This window comes from Ornithorhynchus anatinus, chromosome 10 (genome assembly GCF_004115215.2).
Source record: "Ornithorhynchus anatinus isolate Pmale09 chromosome 10, mOrnAna1.pri.v4, whole genome shotgun sequence".
NCBI lineage: Eukaryota > Metazoa > Chordata > Mammalia > Monotremata > Ornithorhynchidae > Ornithorhynchus > Ornithorhynchus anatinus.
The window spans coordinates 20,712,456-20,731,637 of NC_041737.1; the positions used below are offsets into that span (position 1 = coordinate 20,712,456).

General features: G+C 40.4%; 1 protein-coding gene across 1 annotated transcript in view; it reads right to left on the reverse strand.

Moving 5' to 3' along the window:
- Positions 1 to 19,182, reverse strand: part of GPC6 (glypican 6) — a 719,587-nt gene that overhangs the window by 79,904 nt on the left and 620,501 nt on the right. The window contains exons 6-7 of the mRNA XM_039913281.1: positions 11,997 to 12,140; positions 6,488 to 6,517 (exon numbers count right to left, since the gene is read on the reverse strand). Coding sequence (XP_039769215.1) covers positions 6,488 to 6,517; positions 11,997 to 12,140 — 174 coding nt within the window. The remainder of the gene's footprint in view (positions 1 to 6,487; positions 6,518 to 11,996; positions 12,141 to 19,182) is intronic.

The following is a 19,182-nucleotide window of genomic DNA, read 5'->3' on the forward strand; positions in this document are numbered from 1 at the left end:
TGTGCTGATCCTATGTTGGTATTTGCTAAGCGCTTACTATGTGCAGAGCACTGTTCTAAGCGCTGGGACAGGGTAATCAGGTTGTCCCACGTAAGGCTCACAGTTAATCCCCATTTTGCAGATGAAGTAACTGAGGCACAGAAAGTGAAGTGACTTGCCCAGAGTCACACAGCTGACAAGCTACTACCATTAGGAACACAGAAAGGCAACCAGGTAACTGTCCAATCTTTAGAAGGTAGAGGTTGAATTTCCATTTACTCTGGAGAGTTAAGGAAAATCTGACTAATCATCCAGAGAGGCCCACCAATGTACCCTCTGATTGGTCAGGAATGTTGTGTGATTTTACATTCAGTAGTTTCCTACTGTGGGGAAAGAATTATGCTACCTTAGTTAAGGCTGCTGGTGTGTAAATTTTCTCTCCTATTCCTTAGCCGTCTCATTCAGTTAGGATTCTTTCCAGCAGTCCCAGTTGGGAGCTATGCTGTGGCTATGGCTGGCATGGCATAGTATTGATATTTGGAGCATCATCTTAGTAGCAAAGCAGGAGAGCTACTATTTCCAGTTTATTCTGTAGTTACAGATAATGGATTTTATGACTAAGGGTGAGCCTTATGGAAAGGTATAGTTTAAGGTTGAGAAGAGTTTGAGTAAATATTGTAGAGTTGGAAAAGTGGCTAAGGGCACTGGTTACTGTGAATTCTTCAGGAGAGAGTGAAGCATTTTACTGTTTAACCTACTTAGTTCCTAGATATAAGTTAGGTATTAGAGAAACAGTTAGTCAATTGTATTTACTGAACACTTACTGTGTGAAGAACACTATACTAAGTGATTAGGAGAGTATAATATAACAACATTACAGATATGAATATAAGTGCCTTCAGTTGGAAGGGGAAATGAATAAAGGGAGCAAATCAGGGAAGAGAATGGGAAAGAGGAAAGGGAGTAGGCAAAGAGGAAAGTAGGGCTTAGGGAAGGGCTTTTGGAGGATATATGCCTTCAATAAGGCTTTGAAGCAGGGAAAATGATATAGATTTGGATATGATTTGGATATGAGGAGGGAGGACATTCCAAGCCAGAGGCAGGACATGGGCGAAAAGTTGGCGACAAGATAGATGAGATGAAGTAAAGTAAGAAGGAGCATTAGAGGAGCAAAGTGTGAAGGCTGGGTTTTAGTAGGAGAGTAGCAAGGTGACATAGGAGGGGGCAAGGTGATAGAGTACATTAAAGATAAACCCAGGCTTTGCCACTTGTCTGTTGTTTGACCTTAGGCAAGTCACTTCACTTCTCTGTGCCTCAGTTACTCCATTAAATTGTATATTTACTGAGTGCTTATTGTGTGTAAAGCACTGTACTAAATGCTTGGGAGAGTGAAATATAACAGTCACATTCCCTGCCCACAACGAGCTCACAGTTTAGAGGAGGAGGCAGGCATCAATGTAAATAAATAAATGATAAATAAATTACAGATATATACATATATGTTGTGGGGAAGGGAAGGAGGATGAATGAAGGACCACTTATGAGTGGTGCAGAAGGGAGTGGGAGAAAAGGAGAGAAGGTATAGTTAGGGAAGGCATCCCGGAGGAGATGTGCCTTCAATAAGACTTTGAATGGGGGAGAGCAATTATCTGTCTGAGGAATCACCTTTAAAATGGGGATTAAGACAGCAAGACCCATGTGTCTGACCAGGATTAGTTTGTATCTACCCCAGCCCTTAGTATGGTGCCTGGCACATAATAAGCACTTAACAGGTACCACTGAAAGAAAAAAAAATCTTCTCCCCAGTGGAACACTGCCTATATCCAATAACAACTCCTTGACATCAAAATTATAGGGGAACCTATAAAAGTCACTGAAGTGTCCATTTAAGCAATCAATCAATTATATTTATTTCGTTACTTATTGAGTAGTACTGTGTGTAGGGCACTGTCCTAAGCGCTTAGGAGAGTACAGTATACCACAGAGTTGATAGACAAGTTCTCTGACCACAAGAAGCTCACCGTCTAGTTCAGTCCACTATGAAGAGGTGCAATGAGGTTTTTTCAAAATAAAACACAAGATACAAGAAACTGTACTTCCATTATATTGTGAATTTCCTCAGTGAACTGTAAACTAATTCAGAGTAACTAGCTTTCTAGATGGTCAAGTCCTTGAGGGTCCGAAACACGTCTACTAATTCTACTGTACTTTCCCAAGACCTCAATATAGTGTTCCACACACAGTAGACACTCACTAAACACTACTTATTAATAAGGAAATGTGTTCTAAATGACATTTTCAAATATACAGGCAGAAATGTTTTAAAGGTGAGCCTGAGGCAATGAGACCAGTAAGGAAGCAATTAAAGAGGTTGGATCACTGCCATACTTAGGCAATGACTTACAAAATGTGTGAAAGCACAGCAGCATCTGTTTCTGAGGAAACTTCCCATAGATTTCTGTTCCCTACTCGCAGACTGCATTTGCTACTTGTGCAGGATATCAGATAACACTTACTAACTGTTTGCCTCATGAACCCTGTGGCTGGATTAGCACAGCGATTGGCAACCGATTCATGAACTATATTTTTGCTCTTCATAGAATTAAATGGTGCTCTTTTTGAGCAGAAGCATCATAAGAAATGGGGAGCAAAAGACAAAACAGTCTAAGGTACTGTAAACATTAAGCAAGCAAGCAACATTAAGCAACAAGCAATGACCTTTTTATATGTCCAATGTGACTGATGTTGTGAGTCCTGTATTGGCTTTTACAGTAATACACTCTCGTAGGTGTATTTCACTTCCAGTGGAATTCAAGTACAAAGGACAACTATGTTTATATATATGTATAATATACTTTATATTATATGTTTATATTTTATAATATATATCAGAATAGATGTCTCACAAAGAGCAAGGAGGTCTAGAACACAGGATTTTGAATCAGGAGACCTGGGTTCTAAGTGCAACTTTGCCACCTTCATGCTTTGTAACAGATGCTGGGGTGTAACTTCTCTGAACGTCACTTTACTCATCTGTAAAATGGTGATTCATACCAGTTCCCTCTCAATTCACTCTGTGAGCTCCACGTGAGACAGCCATTGTGTCCGACTAATCTGATTTTATGCATATATGCCTGTGCTTAGAACAGTGCTTGTCATATAGTAAGTGCTTAATAAATACCACTTTGTTCAGACAAGGGACTCAAAAGATAATCTACTATTTTTATACATGACAATGTGTAAAAGACTGTCCTTTGACCAGCATCAAGCCCAAGGATGAAATTTCACCATCAACAGTGTTGCCTTTGAACACAAAGGACAACTGTATATACGTACATCATCCTTTAACAGGGCTGAAAGCATAATGCAACATGGCTTTTGTTTATCTATGAGGCATCTGAGGCAGAAATCATAATTACTCTTCTTTCTTCTCCATTTCCCACACAGAGAAAAGGAACTTCAAGCCTGGGCCTGTGCTGAAAGGGCAGTTCTTATTTCCCCCTGTTTGTGCTTCTCATCCACTGGCTTGAAGGGATAGCTTGCTGTAAGCATAAAACAGGCCAATGTCCAATGAGTAGGAACTGAAAAATGTATTCACCAATCACTGTCTTTCCAAATGGAAAGATGGTTATGACAGCCCACCCTCTGTAATAATAATAACAATAGTGATATTTGTTAAGCCCTTACTATGTGCCAAGCACGGTGGGATAGATACAATGTAGTCAGATCAGATAAGTTCACCTATCCCACTGGACTCATAAGCTGAGGGAAGGAGAATGGATATTTTACAGATAAGAAAAGTGAGCCACAGAGAAGGTATGTGACTTGTCAAAGGTCACACAGCGGATAAATTGCAAAGGTAAAATTAAAACCTAGGGTTTATGATTCCCAGACCCAGGCTCACTTCACTAGGCCATGATGCTTCTCTAGCTGTAGTTTCCTGAAGAGGCCCAGTAGCAATGACTAAACATGTAAGGAACTGGGAGTTTAATTGTACTTTCCTCCTGCTTTGCAAGGCTGACTGGAATTTACTGTTGTCATCACAAAAAATTCCTGGAAATGAAGTCAGGATAAGCTCAGTTTGGGCAAAAGGGGAGGAAGGGTTGTGGGGAGGAAGCAGGATGGGTCAAGGTGCTGCTCAGTTTCTTTGCAGAGATTCATGGGGAAGCAGGAGAAAAATTGCCAGAGAAAATATATTTGCTTCTCCTTTCATTGTTTTGCAGTTCAATATCGGACTTCAAAAGGCTTTGAAACTTCCCCAGGTGTAGAAGGTTGAAGAAAATACCTCTCTCTCTTCCCACCCCAAACTCCAGGGATTACATTCAGGTATTTAGGAAATCTGGGAAGCGAAGTGCCTTCTGCCCTAAGAAGCAAGATTATAGTGGGTGCTAAGTGCTCGCCATACTCACCTTGGGTTCAAAACCAGAGAACATTGCATCACTGGCATAGGTGACTCAACTAGAAGATTTTTCCACCAATCATATTCTGCCAGGAACAGCCAATCAGAGGAGGGGGTGAGAGGGGCAGTTCTTAAACGACATTTCAAGTGCTTAGTACAGTGCTCTGCACATAGTAAGCACTCAACGAATACTATTGAATGAATGAATTGGAAGAACTGAAAAACGAAAGTTTCATAGTGTCATGTGTCGCCCTAAGCACTTTCATTCAGTCATATTTTTCTTATTGAGCACTTACTGTGTGCAGAGCACTGTACTAAGCACTTGGATTTACACCCTTTATTCACCCCTCTCTCATACCCATAGTACTTACCTACATTCCAATTATTCATTTATTTACACTAATGTCTGTCTCCCTATCTAGATTATAAACTCTGTGTGGGCAGGGACCATGTTTACCAGCTAGTACACTCTACTCTCCCAAATGCTTAGTACAGTGCTCTGTATACAATAAGCTCTCATTAAATATTATTGATTTACTGATTAGGAAGCAATATACCCACCCTGGTGCATAGGGTTTAGTCAGTCAATCAGGGGTACTTATGTCGTCGAGTCATTTCCAACCCACAGCGATGCAATGGACACTTCTCTCCCAGAACGCTCCACCTCCAACTTCAATCATTTTCAGGTGGTAGAGTTTCCTTGGTAAAAATATGGAAGTGGTTTACCATTGCCTCCATTCCTGCAGTAAACTTGAGTCTCCACCCTCGACTCTCTTCCATGCCACTGATGTCCAGCACAGGTGAGTTTTGACTTGTAGCAGATTGCCTTCCACTTGCTAGCCACTGCCCAAGCTAGGAATGGAATGGCAAGGGTACTTACTGAACACTTATTGTGTGCAGAACACTGTACTGAGTGCTTGGGAGAGTACAATACAATGGAGTTGGTAGACCTGATCTTTGTCCATATGGAGCTCACAGTCTTAAAGGGGAGACAGACATTAAAATAAATTATAAATACAGAAAATAGCAGAGTATAAGTTCAAGTTGGAAAGGGTTCCATTTGAGAAGTGGTCTGTTCCTTATGACTGGGAGAGGGAAGGTCCTCCCACCACTATATTAGGGCAGTTGAAGGATGCTCTCCCTTCATCTGGAACCTTCCTCAGAGTGGAGAAATGGCTGTAAACATTTTATTTGGTGGAAATAAGAAAACTTCATAATGAATCTCATCTACAGTGTTATTTAGAATAATAAGACCTCTCTGATTATTAGAAATGCCTCAGTTCATTTGAGTAGCAGGAACTGAGAAGAAAGCAAGTTCAACACTCTTAAGTGTTATTCATCTCATTTTGTTCTCAGTGTTCCATCTCATACAGTCACCAGCTTCCAAATGATTTCACTACAGTTGGCTTGCACTTACTATGACTTGAGTATTCACCTGGCATAAGGGAAAGAAAAAGTCAATAGACTCAAACTTGTGCAGAAAAGAGTCTGAGAGCTGGTTTTCCAGGTAGGCAGCCCATCCATATACACAGTCACAATGCTGGAAAGGAATCAAAACCGTTTCCCAAATGGTCTAGCTAGCCTTACACCCAGATTTATGGCTAACTTTCGACTTTGGAGAAGGATGTTGAGAATGGCCATTTGTTCGAGTCAGATGAAATACCTTAGCTTTACTGGTATTTTATTATTTCATTCTCCCATCAGGAACAACAGATGACTCTCAGTTCTGGGCCTACAGGACCAAGAAACCATAGAGAGGAAATGGTTACAGTGCTATTGGCTTGGGCAATGCGCCTTCATTCTCTCAGCTCTGCCAGACACCTACCCTCTGGGGTGCAGAGTGTAACACTCAAAAAGGCAGGCAGGGATGCAGCATACTGCCAAGTGCCAGCACTCGTGCTAGCCAGTGACAGACAGCACTGGATCTAGAACCCGGGTCTCCTGATTTTGAGAACAGTGCTCTGTCCACTGGATCAGCAGTAGGGCGGCTCATGCATTCTACAGCTGAATTAGAAAAAGAAAATGGAGATGATATGAGCAGAAACTGTCCAGACTGAAGGTATGAAACAAATGGGAATGAGAGTAAAGTATAAAAAGAGAAGAGCTTACACTATGCTGCATCGTCCTCCATATAGTCCTCTGAGAAGCAAGAGGAAAACAGATTTGAAGAAGAAAAGAAGAAAGGTGATTATTCTAAACAGGTTACTGTATTGTAGAATGAACATCATGCTTTCATGCACTGGAATTTTCATCAAAGTACTAAGCATCCCTAAAGGCCAGATAGAGTGGTAATGAATCAGCATGTTGACCTTGTTCTAAATTTTATTTGTATGGAATATGCATGCTGAGGTACATTACTGCCATTGAATGCAAAATCTAGTTTCTGACATTATTTTAACAAACCTAAGCAACGAGTCTTAAAAATGAAATACCTAATACCATAGTTATCCATAAAGGTTGTTTTCCCCCTTGTTCAAAAGCATTTCCCTATAACATTATGAATCAACTTGGTACAAGTAACAGAAACTTATACTACACAATGTGCTTGGTCTCTAAAGCTTACACTTGAGCAATTTAAAGGTTTAATTCCCTTTTTCAGACAATTCAAATCTGAAAACATTTGTTCACCTTTGCAAATTCCCGTTTAGACTGTAAGCCCGTTATTGGAAAGGGATTGTAGTCTATCTGTTGCCGAATTGTACATTCCAAGCTCTTAGTACAGTGCTCTGCACATAATAAGCGCTCAATAAATACAATTGAATGAATTAAATCAAATATATTTTTGATGACTTCTTATTGGCTAATGTTTATGCTATTTCTCCTCTATTAGGAACTTAAACATCACTGCCCAACACTGGAAAGCTTTGATACCATTTTAACTTTGGAAGTTTAGCATAGAAAAAAATGGATGTAAAAGTCAGAGTGTGAGATATTCAAATTTTCTCCTTTAGGTGCAAATTGATGATTCAATTGAAACATGAAAAATGACTCTAGTGACACAGGGCATGTGGTTATTAATGAGGCTTGTCACTATTAGACCACTTGACATGTGGTGATGAACTGCTCTCTAACTAAGTTTGATGGTGGCGTCAGCCTCTTTGATGAGGCAGAACTGCTGTCAGAAAATGGTGTTGGCATTTTGCGATGTATTGGGCTTTCTATATGCAGCCCAGGCTAAAACAAATATATTTGTTAATGTGCAGCGTTTTTTGAAGTCTAATGGAGGTGGCCATCAAACTAATATCTAGGTCCTTACAAATTAATTTAAAAAATAAATTACATTAAGAAGCACATGCATCCAATTCTGTTTGCTGCTGCTTTTATAAAGACATGAGCTTTTAGCTTTTAGATCAGTACACACACTTCTTAAAAGCTGTGTTTTCCCTTTTAATTAATACTTTCCACTGACTTTCAGCTATCATTTTACCTAGATCGAGTACAAGGACTCATTTTTGGAAACAATGCCATTTTCATCAGTCCACAAAAATTAGCATTAATGCCATTTTAACAATTACAACATATTTCCAGGAGGCACAGATACTGACAATAATGATTCTGTAAAACTCTTCAGTCACTAATTCAATGCCGAAATGAATACTCTGACATTAGGCTGTGTTGGACCACTTGGTCAGGCTAAGGCAACTGACACTGCTTTCTTACAATCCTCCTCTAATAAAAATACACATCTTGTTCCTGAAAGCTATTAAGAAACATTTTCTTTTCCTTTATTGGAAACTGGCCATTTCCAATTGAATAACAGGATGAAAATAACACTTTCTTCTAAAATATCTGGATAACTAAGTCTTATTTTTTAGTCTGAATTGTTCAGTACAGACCTGAGTGAAAGACAGACATAAGGAAGGAATGTAATAGAACTGATCAACTTTGATTACTCGATAATACTCCTTAAATTGGGTGGAATGACACAGGATTTCAAACCTGGCACCTCTCTTTAGAGGAATAAAATTCCATTATCTGGAAGAAGCTGTCCCTTCAAACAATTTACCAATAGAGTGGTGGTGGTGGAGTATCTACAAGGTTGCAGATTCAAAGTAATGGGCCTGATTCGACAAGCCTTACTCTGTAGTAGTGAAGGAAATATCTCAACCGCATGCTGGCATCTCAGTTCTCCTATGCATGGGCATACCATGCTACATTGGCCTAAAGTGGCACATGGTGAGGGACTGATTGATGAATGGGTTGAAACGTCCAATCTGGTATCCATTTGGCAGCCTGGCCTGCTCTCCTCTGCAGGAGCACAGTTTCCCCCTTTTCCTTGCTCCTCCTTTGGATGTTAGTGGCTAAGGTCTTCCCTCCAGCTAATGGGCCTTACTGGGAATGAAAAGAAGCACTCTCACAAGTAGTTTTTTAACAAATTCACTCAATTTTTTATGCCATTGTCCTGTCCCTGCCTGTTCCCAGGTCCCACCTGCTCCAACCCCTTCCTGGAACACAACAGAGGATTGAGGTCACGGGATGAGATGCTAGGATGAGGCTCTAGGATGGTGATGGGAAGAAACAACAGATTGGACCCTAAGTACAGCAACTACCACACCTGATTCCTGACCTCCAGGATGGGGTTTTCTGGAGCAGGCATGGCTAGGGGAAGTGTCCCAGGGCAACAGCAGGACAGACTGCCAGGCAGAGACCGTGGGCAAAAAGCCTGGAGAAAGCTTGGGCCCATTGATCTCCAAATTTCAGGGAGAAGGAGAAGAAGGTGGCAGCGACCATCCTGAGGAGGGAAGAAGAGAAGATTCCAGTCTCAGCTGCAGGGGCAAGGGAAGGACAATATTACCGAAACTCCTGAGGCTCTTCTCATTTCTGGACCCAGAAGGGTCAGTTGACTGGGCTTGAGAGAGACTCAAGGATGTAGTCATCACATCACTCAGGAGAGGGTCCCATTCATTAAAGATTCTTAATTACTGGCAGAGTTGGAGAGCATAGAAGAGCTATAGCTAGTAGCTGTATGAAAGGAACCTAACTGATCAGCTACTGAGAATTCTTAGAAAGGAATTTTGCAATGCTGTCACTGGCTTAACTTCCACATAGGGGAAACAAGTTTTTGATTATCCTTCTGCCCAACACTTGCTTCCAAAATGAAGCAATTTTAAGAAAAAAAGTATGTGTTTTATTTAGTGAATGACCTTTATTCAGATTATGGTAGTTGAAGAAAACCAGAAGTCATTTAAATGGTAAGTTTATGCGCCTTTTATCTTTCGTTATTTGTTGGTACTTTTTATTTGCCACTGATTAAATGGCAACATCAGTACTAGATTTCAGTTTACACATTTCAGACTTCTGATTTAGCCTGGACTAAAGCAGGAAAACTATACAGGGAGATGTAAGTATTTTCTCTTTTATTTTCTAAAATGTGACTTCTTACACATCTCCTTCTCCCTTGTTTTAACTGATCAACACTATTTCAATGCTTAAAAAGTAAAGTTGTCATTTGTGTTGTTAATGTCACTTTATTTGGCTGATTATATTTAGTAAAAATATTTACCATAGGCATCTCAGATTTGAACACCTCTGATTGAAATCAAATTAAAGAATGCAGTAAATACATTTTTTGACTATTAAATAGAATGTAAAACTCTGACCAATTTGAAAAAAATGACTTTTGTAATTTAGAGACTATTAGGTAATGATATGAAACTGAGACCACTCTTCATTTGAGTCTAAATGGCAAAGTGAACTGGGATCTGAGATAATTATCCAGAAATGAAAATCAAATAACCTAATACTGAGTGGGGAGATTTGAATGAGTGATCCCAGACATCTTGGTTTCATTAATAAATGTGGATCGATTATGCATTGCAGATAAAACCAGTTTGCTGTTATAAAATTTTTCTTTGGAAATATAAGTAGCCCCTATTCTCTCCACTCTGAAGCTGTCCCTTATTCTGATTTCCCCAATTTCTTCCTTCAAACAAAGCTTATTCCTAGTTCAAACATGAAATCCTTATCATGAATTTTGCAGCTAACAGCAACAGAACCTCAGAGAGTTGATGTAATAGCTGTTGCAGTGCTCTGGGCCTACTGTCAACCCCAATCTCAGCCCCAATCTCAAGGTATGAGAATGGTCTGTCCTCATATGCAGGAATCCTCAGAAAAGTGTCTGTGTTCTCTGCTGGGTGAGAGAGAAATAAAGTCCCTATGGTTTCTGTGGATTTCCAGGTTGGAGAATCCAGCTCATAGACTTCTATAGATACAGTCTCTGTGTCTGAAGAAAATGCAGCCAATTTACTCTTATGGGTTTTATATTACAGTATGATATTAACTAAAATGATGAAGTAAGTCATAACAGGTGTCTAATAAAAGTGTTTTCAGCAAGCAATGCTGTAGTTCTGGACTAAAGTGATGCAATCAGATGCGGTTCAAGTACTTTACGACCTTAATGCTTTTATCTGTTAACTTTACATCAAGATAATTGCCTCAGCAATATTAACAACATTAAAGATGATGTCCATAAATATTATTTATAAACCTAGAAACAGCAGAAATGAGGCTGTGAAATGCTATGAAATAGCACTGTCTTAAGATGATGGACTTTTGGCTTTCACTGAACAGATTGAAATTGTGAACCAGAACAGTGTTTACCAACTACTTAGCTGATCCTTTTTTTCCCTAAAGGACCACCATTTTCTTAAAAGCATACCCAGCTTTCTGGGTTAAATAACGGGGTGCAGCTAAGCATATCTTGGATACGATGCTTCATAGCTTTGTCTCCTCTGCTCTACTTTCCTATCTTTGAAGCAAGTATGGGTCTTTTTGCACCTTCTTCATGGAAATACTTGATTGACAAGCCTGGATCCCTTGGTAAAAGCCCCTAAAACTCTTTCCCAAAATGAAGTGGCAATCACACATCTCATGGAGCATTGCTCCTACCAGTCAGAAGTCTGACATCCTGAATGAGGCTGCTTGAATGGCAGATTCGTCATCAGCAGCTCTGGCCCCAACTCCAGTTCAAATACTGAGAGCAGACATAGTATAGGCAGCTACAGGAACACTGGGCATATCCTTTATCAGAGGGTCTATTTCTCCAACCCACATAATGGCATCTGTGGTTTTAAGTACGTTTATGAAGCCCTGTGCTTTCCCAGGAGTTCTCCTGGAAGCATGACTTGATGGTAACGCTCATGGGGGCTGTAGTAAGGGTTTTTCATCATCAATCCTCAACCGAGACAAAAGTTATAATGGAGTTTCACTGTACCCTAATCGAATAAACAGCCATTTTAAGAGAAGTCCTGAAGCATATGAATAAGAGATGTGCTATTATAATTGTATCTGTTGAAGGACTAACTGGTAGGCGAATCTCCAGATTAATATTTCAAAAGAGCCACGGTGGGGGAAATCCGGGCAGAGAAAGAACCGATTGATACGAATACATTGTCTTGAATCATCTAATTCAAGGCCTTAAAGAAAGATCCTCTAACTTTTAAAAATTCATATGAGGGAAGACAAATACCTCAAACCTTAAGCGATGGTTCAAATGAGAATGAGATGACTTTGGAAATGGACTTTTCAACTTTGCGCTATTGATTTTCTCCCCTGGGGAAAACTAAGGGGAAAAGGTACTTCCGCCTTTAATCCTTCTCATCCACCAACTGTTACTCACCAGTCTGTCCAGGCTTGTTCCCGCAGCGGTCGTGGGTCTCTCCTCGGGGTCATATGGCCTGAAGCGGGTATTGAAGTTTTCAGGAGCAGAGCGGGAAGATCTTAGAGCTGGGGCTGGTTTGGGCTGGCCACACCCCTGAAACACCTGGAAGAACCCATACACATTACAAAATGGGTAAAGATAAGTTAAATTACAGAGTAAAGCAGATGTTTGCAAGAATTATAGAGTAAAGCAGGTGTTTGCAAGAATTACAAAGTAAAGCACGTGTCTGCAAGGAACACTCATCTGATTTGCAGAGACCACTGCAACTAACTTAGATGTGCAACACTGTGGCAGCTCTGTTGTTGATCCACTGGTAAAAGCTTGGGTCTGGGAATCAGGAGACCTGTGTTCTAGTCCTGGCTCTGCCTGAATTTGGCTAATGTGGCACATACCCTTCATGCTGTGCTGCACACCTGACCACCTACTTGCCTTTGCACTCTGTGCTCCAATGTTTCATGACTGACAAGGAGAGAGATTGCAAATGTTTCTGCACAACCACTAGTATTATAATCTATTTTTCTGTAGTATTTGTTAAGCATTTACTATGTGCCAGGCACTGTACTAGGTGTCGGGGTAGATACAAGCTAATAGTGGACTGTCCCACAGGGGACTCTCAGTATTAATCCCCATTTGAGAAGCAGCGTGGCTCAGTGGAAAGAGCCTGGGCTTCGGAGTCAGAAGTCATGGGTTCGAATCCCGGATCTGCCACTTGTCAGCTTTGTGACTCTGGGCAAGTCACTTAACTTCTCTGGGCCTCAGTTACCTCATCTGTAAAATGGGGATTAACTGTGAGCCTCACGTGGGACAACCTGATCACCCTGTATCCCCCCCAGTGCTTAGAACAGTGTTCTGCACATAGTAAGCACTTAACAAATACCAACATTTTTTTTTTGCAGATGAGGTAAATGAGGCACAAAGAAGTTAAATGACTTGCCTAAGGTTGCACAGCAGACAGGTGGCAGAGCCAGGAGTAGAACCCAGGTCCTTTTGACTCCCAGGCCTTTGCCCTATCCACTAGGCAACACTGTCTTTCCCCAATCCTCTACAATCAATTCCTCTGCCAAGGTTCTTTGACTCTTCCCACCCTCAAAGTCTTATTAAAATCACAACCCCAAGAGGGCTTCCCCAACTAAGTCCTCATTTCCCCTATTTCCTCTTATTTCTGCATCACCCTCACACTTGTGATTTGTACCCTTTATTCACCCACCCTCAGCTCCACCGCATTATGCATATATCCCTAATTTATTTTAATATCTGTCTCCCCCTTTAGAGCATAGCTCCTTGTTGGTAGGGAACATGTCTACCAAATCTGTAATATTGCACTCTCCCAAGTGCTTAGTAAGCACTTAGTATATATCACTGATTGACTGACTGACTGAAGCTCATCTGTCATTCTAAGTGGAGGCCCCATAACCATCATCATTATGTGCCAAAGCACTGTACTAAGCACTAAGGTAAATAAAATATAATCAGATTGATCACAGTCCTTGTTTCAAATGAGGTTCACAGAGTTCATAAGAACTAGGGAGAGCGGATGCCCTTATCAAAGTAACTTACAAATGAGCGTGTGATCTTAACTTCTTTGTTTTAAAAGATGCCCTTATGTAGAAATCCAGGCATAAGAGTAGGACCCAAAGAATATGCTGTAAATAACTGTATTAAACACTGAAATATGCTGAAATCATAGTCTTATTTCAATAACTGATATTAAGTAAATCTCAAATTAAAATCTGAGCTCAGATCATCAAGGTCATCAAAGAGCTTTTGCTCACAGAAATGAAAGCTCTCTACAGAAAATATCTTACATTCAGTTAACTTAACTCAAATATAGTGAACTTAGATATTAATTTCTGAATTCAAGTTTGGGTTAGAAGGTGAATCTACTCATGGTAAAATTTTAATCAGTGTGTAACTGAAGATGGAAAAACATATGGAATTGTTACGAGTACATGGTAAATAGCCACCTGCTAAGGTCTGAAGGACCTAAGAAATGATTGATCCCCAGGGGTCCTTCTTTGCCTGTATTCCTCCAGATGAAAGGATTGCTTGTCTGGACATTCATGGGTCACTTGTTCTGACTGGTTCCCACAGACAGGATTGGATTAGTGCGGTTGCTTGGTGGGGGAAGGGGATAAAATGGCAGTGAACCTTTCCTCCGGAGCTCACCCCTGTAGCAGGTAGTTGGCAGTAGCCATTCTGGGTCCTCTTTGGATGGTCACATGGCTAGGTTCACCCCCATTACTGCTGTGTCCTGACCCTCACTCCCTGAATGATCCCCTAAATGATAAAGTAGGAATGGTTGCATTGGGGAGAAAGGTCCATATTCCCCTGCCACTACAGTTTCCAGCTTCCCACGGAGGAGGTAAAGTGGGTGGATTACTCTCTGCACTGTGGAACTACGGCTGCCAGGCTGGGTGAGCTCAGTAGAAGCACAACTGTATCACTTCCCTCGACTACTCCACTGGTGAAAGCCCATTCGAATTTCCTCATAAATAACTCAGAGGAGGTCCAGGCCAATAAAACGGTACTGTACAAAATCAGACGGTATTGCTTTGGGTTACCATTATTACAGGGTGCTGTGCATCATGAAAATTAGCAGTGAGATTGATAGAGATTTGGGCAAATTCAGAAACATACCTGAGAGGTTCAATAATGGGTTACAAGGAAAACTAAGGATATGGGGAAAAGGTTAGGAATGTTATATGGGTCCAACTGAAGCCTATAAGATTAATGTTAAGGAAAGAAACTGCTATATGGTTCCTCCATAGTACAGTGCTTAGTACAGTGCTCTGCACATAGTAAGCGCTCAATAAATACTATTGAATGAATGAACTCCATACATCCTAGGGCTTTTAATGGAACATTGGTCTGCTCCAGGATGGCATTCTTGTGTTCTAAGGTGTTCTAAAGCATTCAATTTATTTTGAGAAGGCTGAGGACACATTAACTCAGTATCCATTCAATTTATTTTGAGAAGGCTGAGGAGACTATAAACTCAGTATCATTCTCTTTTCCCTTCCCATTCAGTACTTTAAAAATATTTTTCCACAACTCACCACCAGCACACCAAGTCTTTGTCCTTATACTCAAAATCTTTAAAATTCAAGTTTATGTACTTCAGTCATTCAATAGTATTTGAGCACTTATTATATGCAGAGCACTGTACTAAGCACTGTACTTTTACTCAAATTCTTTAAAATGCAAGTCTTTCTATTTTTACTCAAATTCTGTAAAATGTAAGTTCATTTTTTAACAGTATGTGTTAAGTGCTTACTATGTGCCAGGCACTAGACCAAGTGCTGGGGTAGAAACAAGCTAATCAGGTTGGACACAGTCCCTGTCCCACATGGGACTCACAGTCTTCATCTCCATTTTACAGATAAGTGAATTGAGAAGTGAAGTGACTTGCCCAAGGTCACATATTAGATAAGTGGCAGACCTGAGATTAGAACCCAAGTCCTCCTGACTACCAGGCCCATGCTCTATCCACAGACAATGCTGCTTCTCTCTCTAGATCTCAATGGAAAGAACCTGGGCTTGGGAGTCAGAGGTCATGGGTTCTAATCCCAGCTCCCCTACTTGTCAGCTCTCTGACTTGGGGCAATTCACAACTTCTCTGTGCCTCAGTTCCCTCATCTGTAAAGTGGGGATTAAGACTGTGAACCCCACTTGGGACAACATGATCACCTTGTATCCCCCCAGCTCTTAGAACAGTGTTTCACACATAGTAAGCACTTAACAAATATCATTATTATTATTATACTATCTGTAATTTATTTATTTATATTAATGTCTGTCACCCTGTCTAGACAGTAAGATCCTTGTGGGCAGGGAATGCATCTGCTGATTGTTATATCATACTCTCCCAAGCACTTAATACAGTTCTCTGCACACAGTAAGCACTCAATAAATATGACTGAACTGAATGAATGAATTCTCTGAGCTCACTGTGGGCAGGGAACGTGCCTATCAACTCCTGTTGTACTGCACTCACCAAAGCACTTACTGCAGTGTTTGCACAAAGTAAGCACTTGATAAATACTATTGATTGACTGAAAATTCTGAAAGCTTTTGCTCAATTCTATGCCCTTTGGTTAAACTATTTAATTTTCTTTTTCACAGGATTAGTTACATATTCTCAAGCAGCATGGCTTAGTGGAAACAGCATAGGCTTGGGAGTCAGAGGTCGTGGGTTCTAATCCCAGCTCTATCACTTGTCAGCTGTGTGACTTTGGGCAAGTCACTTAACTTCTCTGTGCCTCAGTTACCTCATCTGTAAAATGGGGATTAAGACTGTGAGCCCCACCTGGGACAACCTGATTACCTTGTAACTCCCCCAGTGCTTAGAACAGTGCTTGGCACATAGTAAGTGCTTAACAAATACCATTATTATTATTATTATTATTACTGAACTTGAGCAAGGTGGCTGAGGATAAATCCTCTTTCTAACACTGGACAATTTTACTTTACCTTATCAGTGTCTACCTAGTGGTATTTTGAGTGTGGTGAAAAGATGACACTCAAACCAGCTCATTATTTAGAAAATAAGAACTCAAACTCTGATCTTTTATCTAAAACATAAACAAAGAAGCCTGTTTTATTTTGCCAAGGAAACCTCTCAGTCTTAAAATTGGAATAATCAGTCTCTCCTTTATCAATTTTATTGGCACCATGAGGCTTGTGAGTTAACTCTACTTTTCAGATGGCCATTTGAGGAGTTAGCATTTTTCAAATACTGCTACTAATAATGACAATGGTGCTTGTTAAGTGCTTACAAGTGTCAGTCAGTCTTACTCCCCATTTTACAGAGAAGTTAAATGACTTGTCTAATGTCACACACCAGATAAGTGTTAGAGTCAGGATTAGAACCCAGGTCCTCTAACTCCCAGGCCTATGCTCTTTCCACTAGATTACACTGCTTTCTATGCTTCCTACTTGTCTTTATGCATACTATCAACTCTGTCCCTTTAGTGTTTAAAATTCCTGACTTCATTTATCTTGCCAACAACCCATTCTTTGTTGTTGGCATTACCCAAGACTTGCCTTTGATAATAGTAATAACTGTGGTATTTGTTATGTGCTTGCTATATTCCAGGCACTTTACTAAGCACTGGGTGGATACAAGTAAATCAGGGTGGACACAGTCCCTGTCCCTCACTTGGGAACAGAGGCGCATAGAAGTGAATGACTTTTGCAAGGTCATACAGCAGAAAAGTGGCAGAGCCGGGATTATAACCCAGGTCCTTCTGACTTCCAGGCTCATGCTCTATCCACTAGACCACACTGCTTCAATTTTAATTAATTTGGGGCTTGAGCATATTGTTTAAAGGAAACCCAGCTAAACCCAATTGTGAAGACGTTTTGGGTTTTTTTTTATGTGGATAAACATAAGAATCCACAGAGAAGCCTTAAAACGTCTGTTTAATGTGGACGAAAATTATGAAGATAATCAAATCCTAGTCACTCCACTTTCAAATTCCACTGACTCATTCTCAAAGAATTACAGTGTGAGACATTTCATCAGGAATAAAAATACTGTCTTTACTGACCACCCTCACACTAGAAACAGCATTCCTAGCCCTAGTAGACAATTTCCGCTAACATTTTCAACTCCTGTTGATAACTGCAGTAGAGTTGTATAAGGTTGTTCAAACTGTATGAAACCCTGGGATATATTCAGGAAAATTTGGTAAGACACAGTCTCTGTCCCACACAAATCTCATGGTCTGAAGGAGGGAGGACAGGCATTTAGTCCCCATTTTGCAGATGAGGAAACTAAGGCATAGAAGAGTTAAGTGACTTTCCCAAGGTCACACAGCAGGCAAGTGGCAGAGGCAGCATTAGAACCTAATGTCCAGATAATGTTCAGGAACTATTCTAAAATATCAGCATCACTCTGGGTTTATTAAATAATAATAACAATAAAAGTATTTGTTAAGCATTTACTTTGAAACAGGCACCGTATTAAGCTCTTGGGTGGATACAAATAAATCAGGCTGGACATAGTCCCTGTTCTACACTGGGCTGAGTCTTGATCCTCATTTTATAGATGAGGAAACAGAGGTACAGAGAAGTGAAGTGACTTTCCCAAGGTCACATAGCAGACAAGTGGCAGCATTAGAACCCATGACCTTCTGACTCCTAGGCCCATGCTCTATCCACTGCACCATGCTGGTTCTTAATTAAATGATATCTGGACACTGAAAACAGGCTAATACCCGAAATTATTTTATTACAATGAGGTAGCAATTTTGGAATAAGGATTTTAAAATGTCATCCGTTGATCTCAGGAAGTGACCATACTTTTCATTAAATAACAAAAAGGATGTAGAAAAATCTGATTCATGTTTTTGTTTCTTCAAGGATTATGACGTTTCTCTTCCAAGCTTCCTGGCAGAGTTATTTATGAGGCTCATTGGTTCCAAAATTCTGCTGAGAGGGTTTTGGCATAAATGAGATCTCATCAAGTCGTCAGTTCTGCTTTTGGCCAGCCTTCACTGACTTCAGTTCCAAAAAGCCAACCATCCGGTCAGGGGTGAGGTTTCTCAATTCATGTCTAAATTCTGAACAGTCTAATTCCAGAGTATCTAGAACATTCTTTGCATATGTTCCCAGTTCTTAGTTTGAGGAAAATCAGTTTCTTCTAATGTTACTGGAGAAAGTGTACTTTTGGAAGGTTTTTAATTCCACAAGTACACATTTCAGTTTTAGGTGTCATTCATATTGTTATTTTTACTTTTCAATTTTGATTGTATTTGTTAAGTTTTTAATGTACCAGACATTGTACTAAGCTCTGGGATAGACATAAGCTAATCAGGTTGGACACAGGCCATGAACCACCTGGGGCTCACAGTCTTATTCCCCATTTTGTAGATGAGGTAGCTGAGGCACAAAGAAGTTAAGTGACTTCTGAGGAGGAGGAAGGGAGTGATAGTCTGGGAGTGAAGGGGATATCTGGAAGGAAGGGATACAAATGTGGGTGTATTTCCAACATTGCAATGAGAAGCCTAGTGGAAAGAGCACAGTCCTAGGAATCAGAGGACCTAGGTTCCAATCCTCGCTCCATTACTCGCCTGCTGTGCGACCTTTGGCAAGGCACTTGACTTCTCTGTGCCTCAAATACTTCATCGATGAAATTGGGACT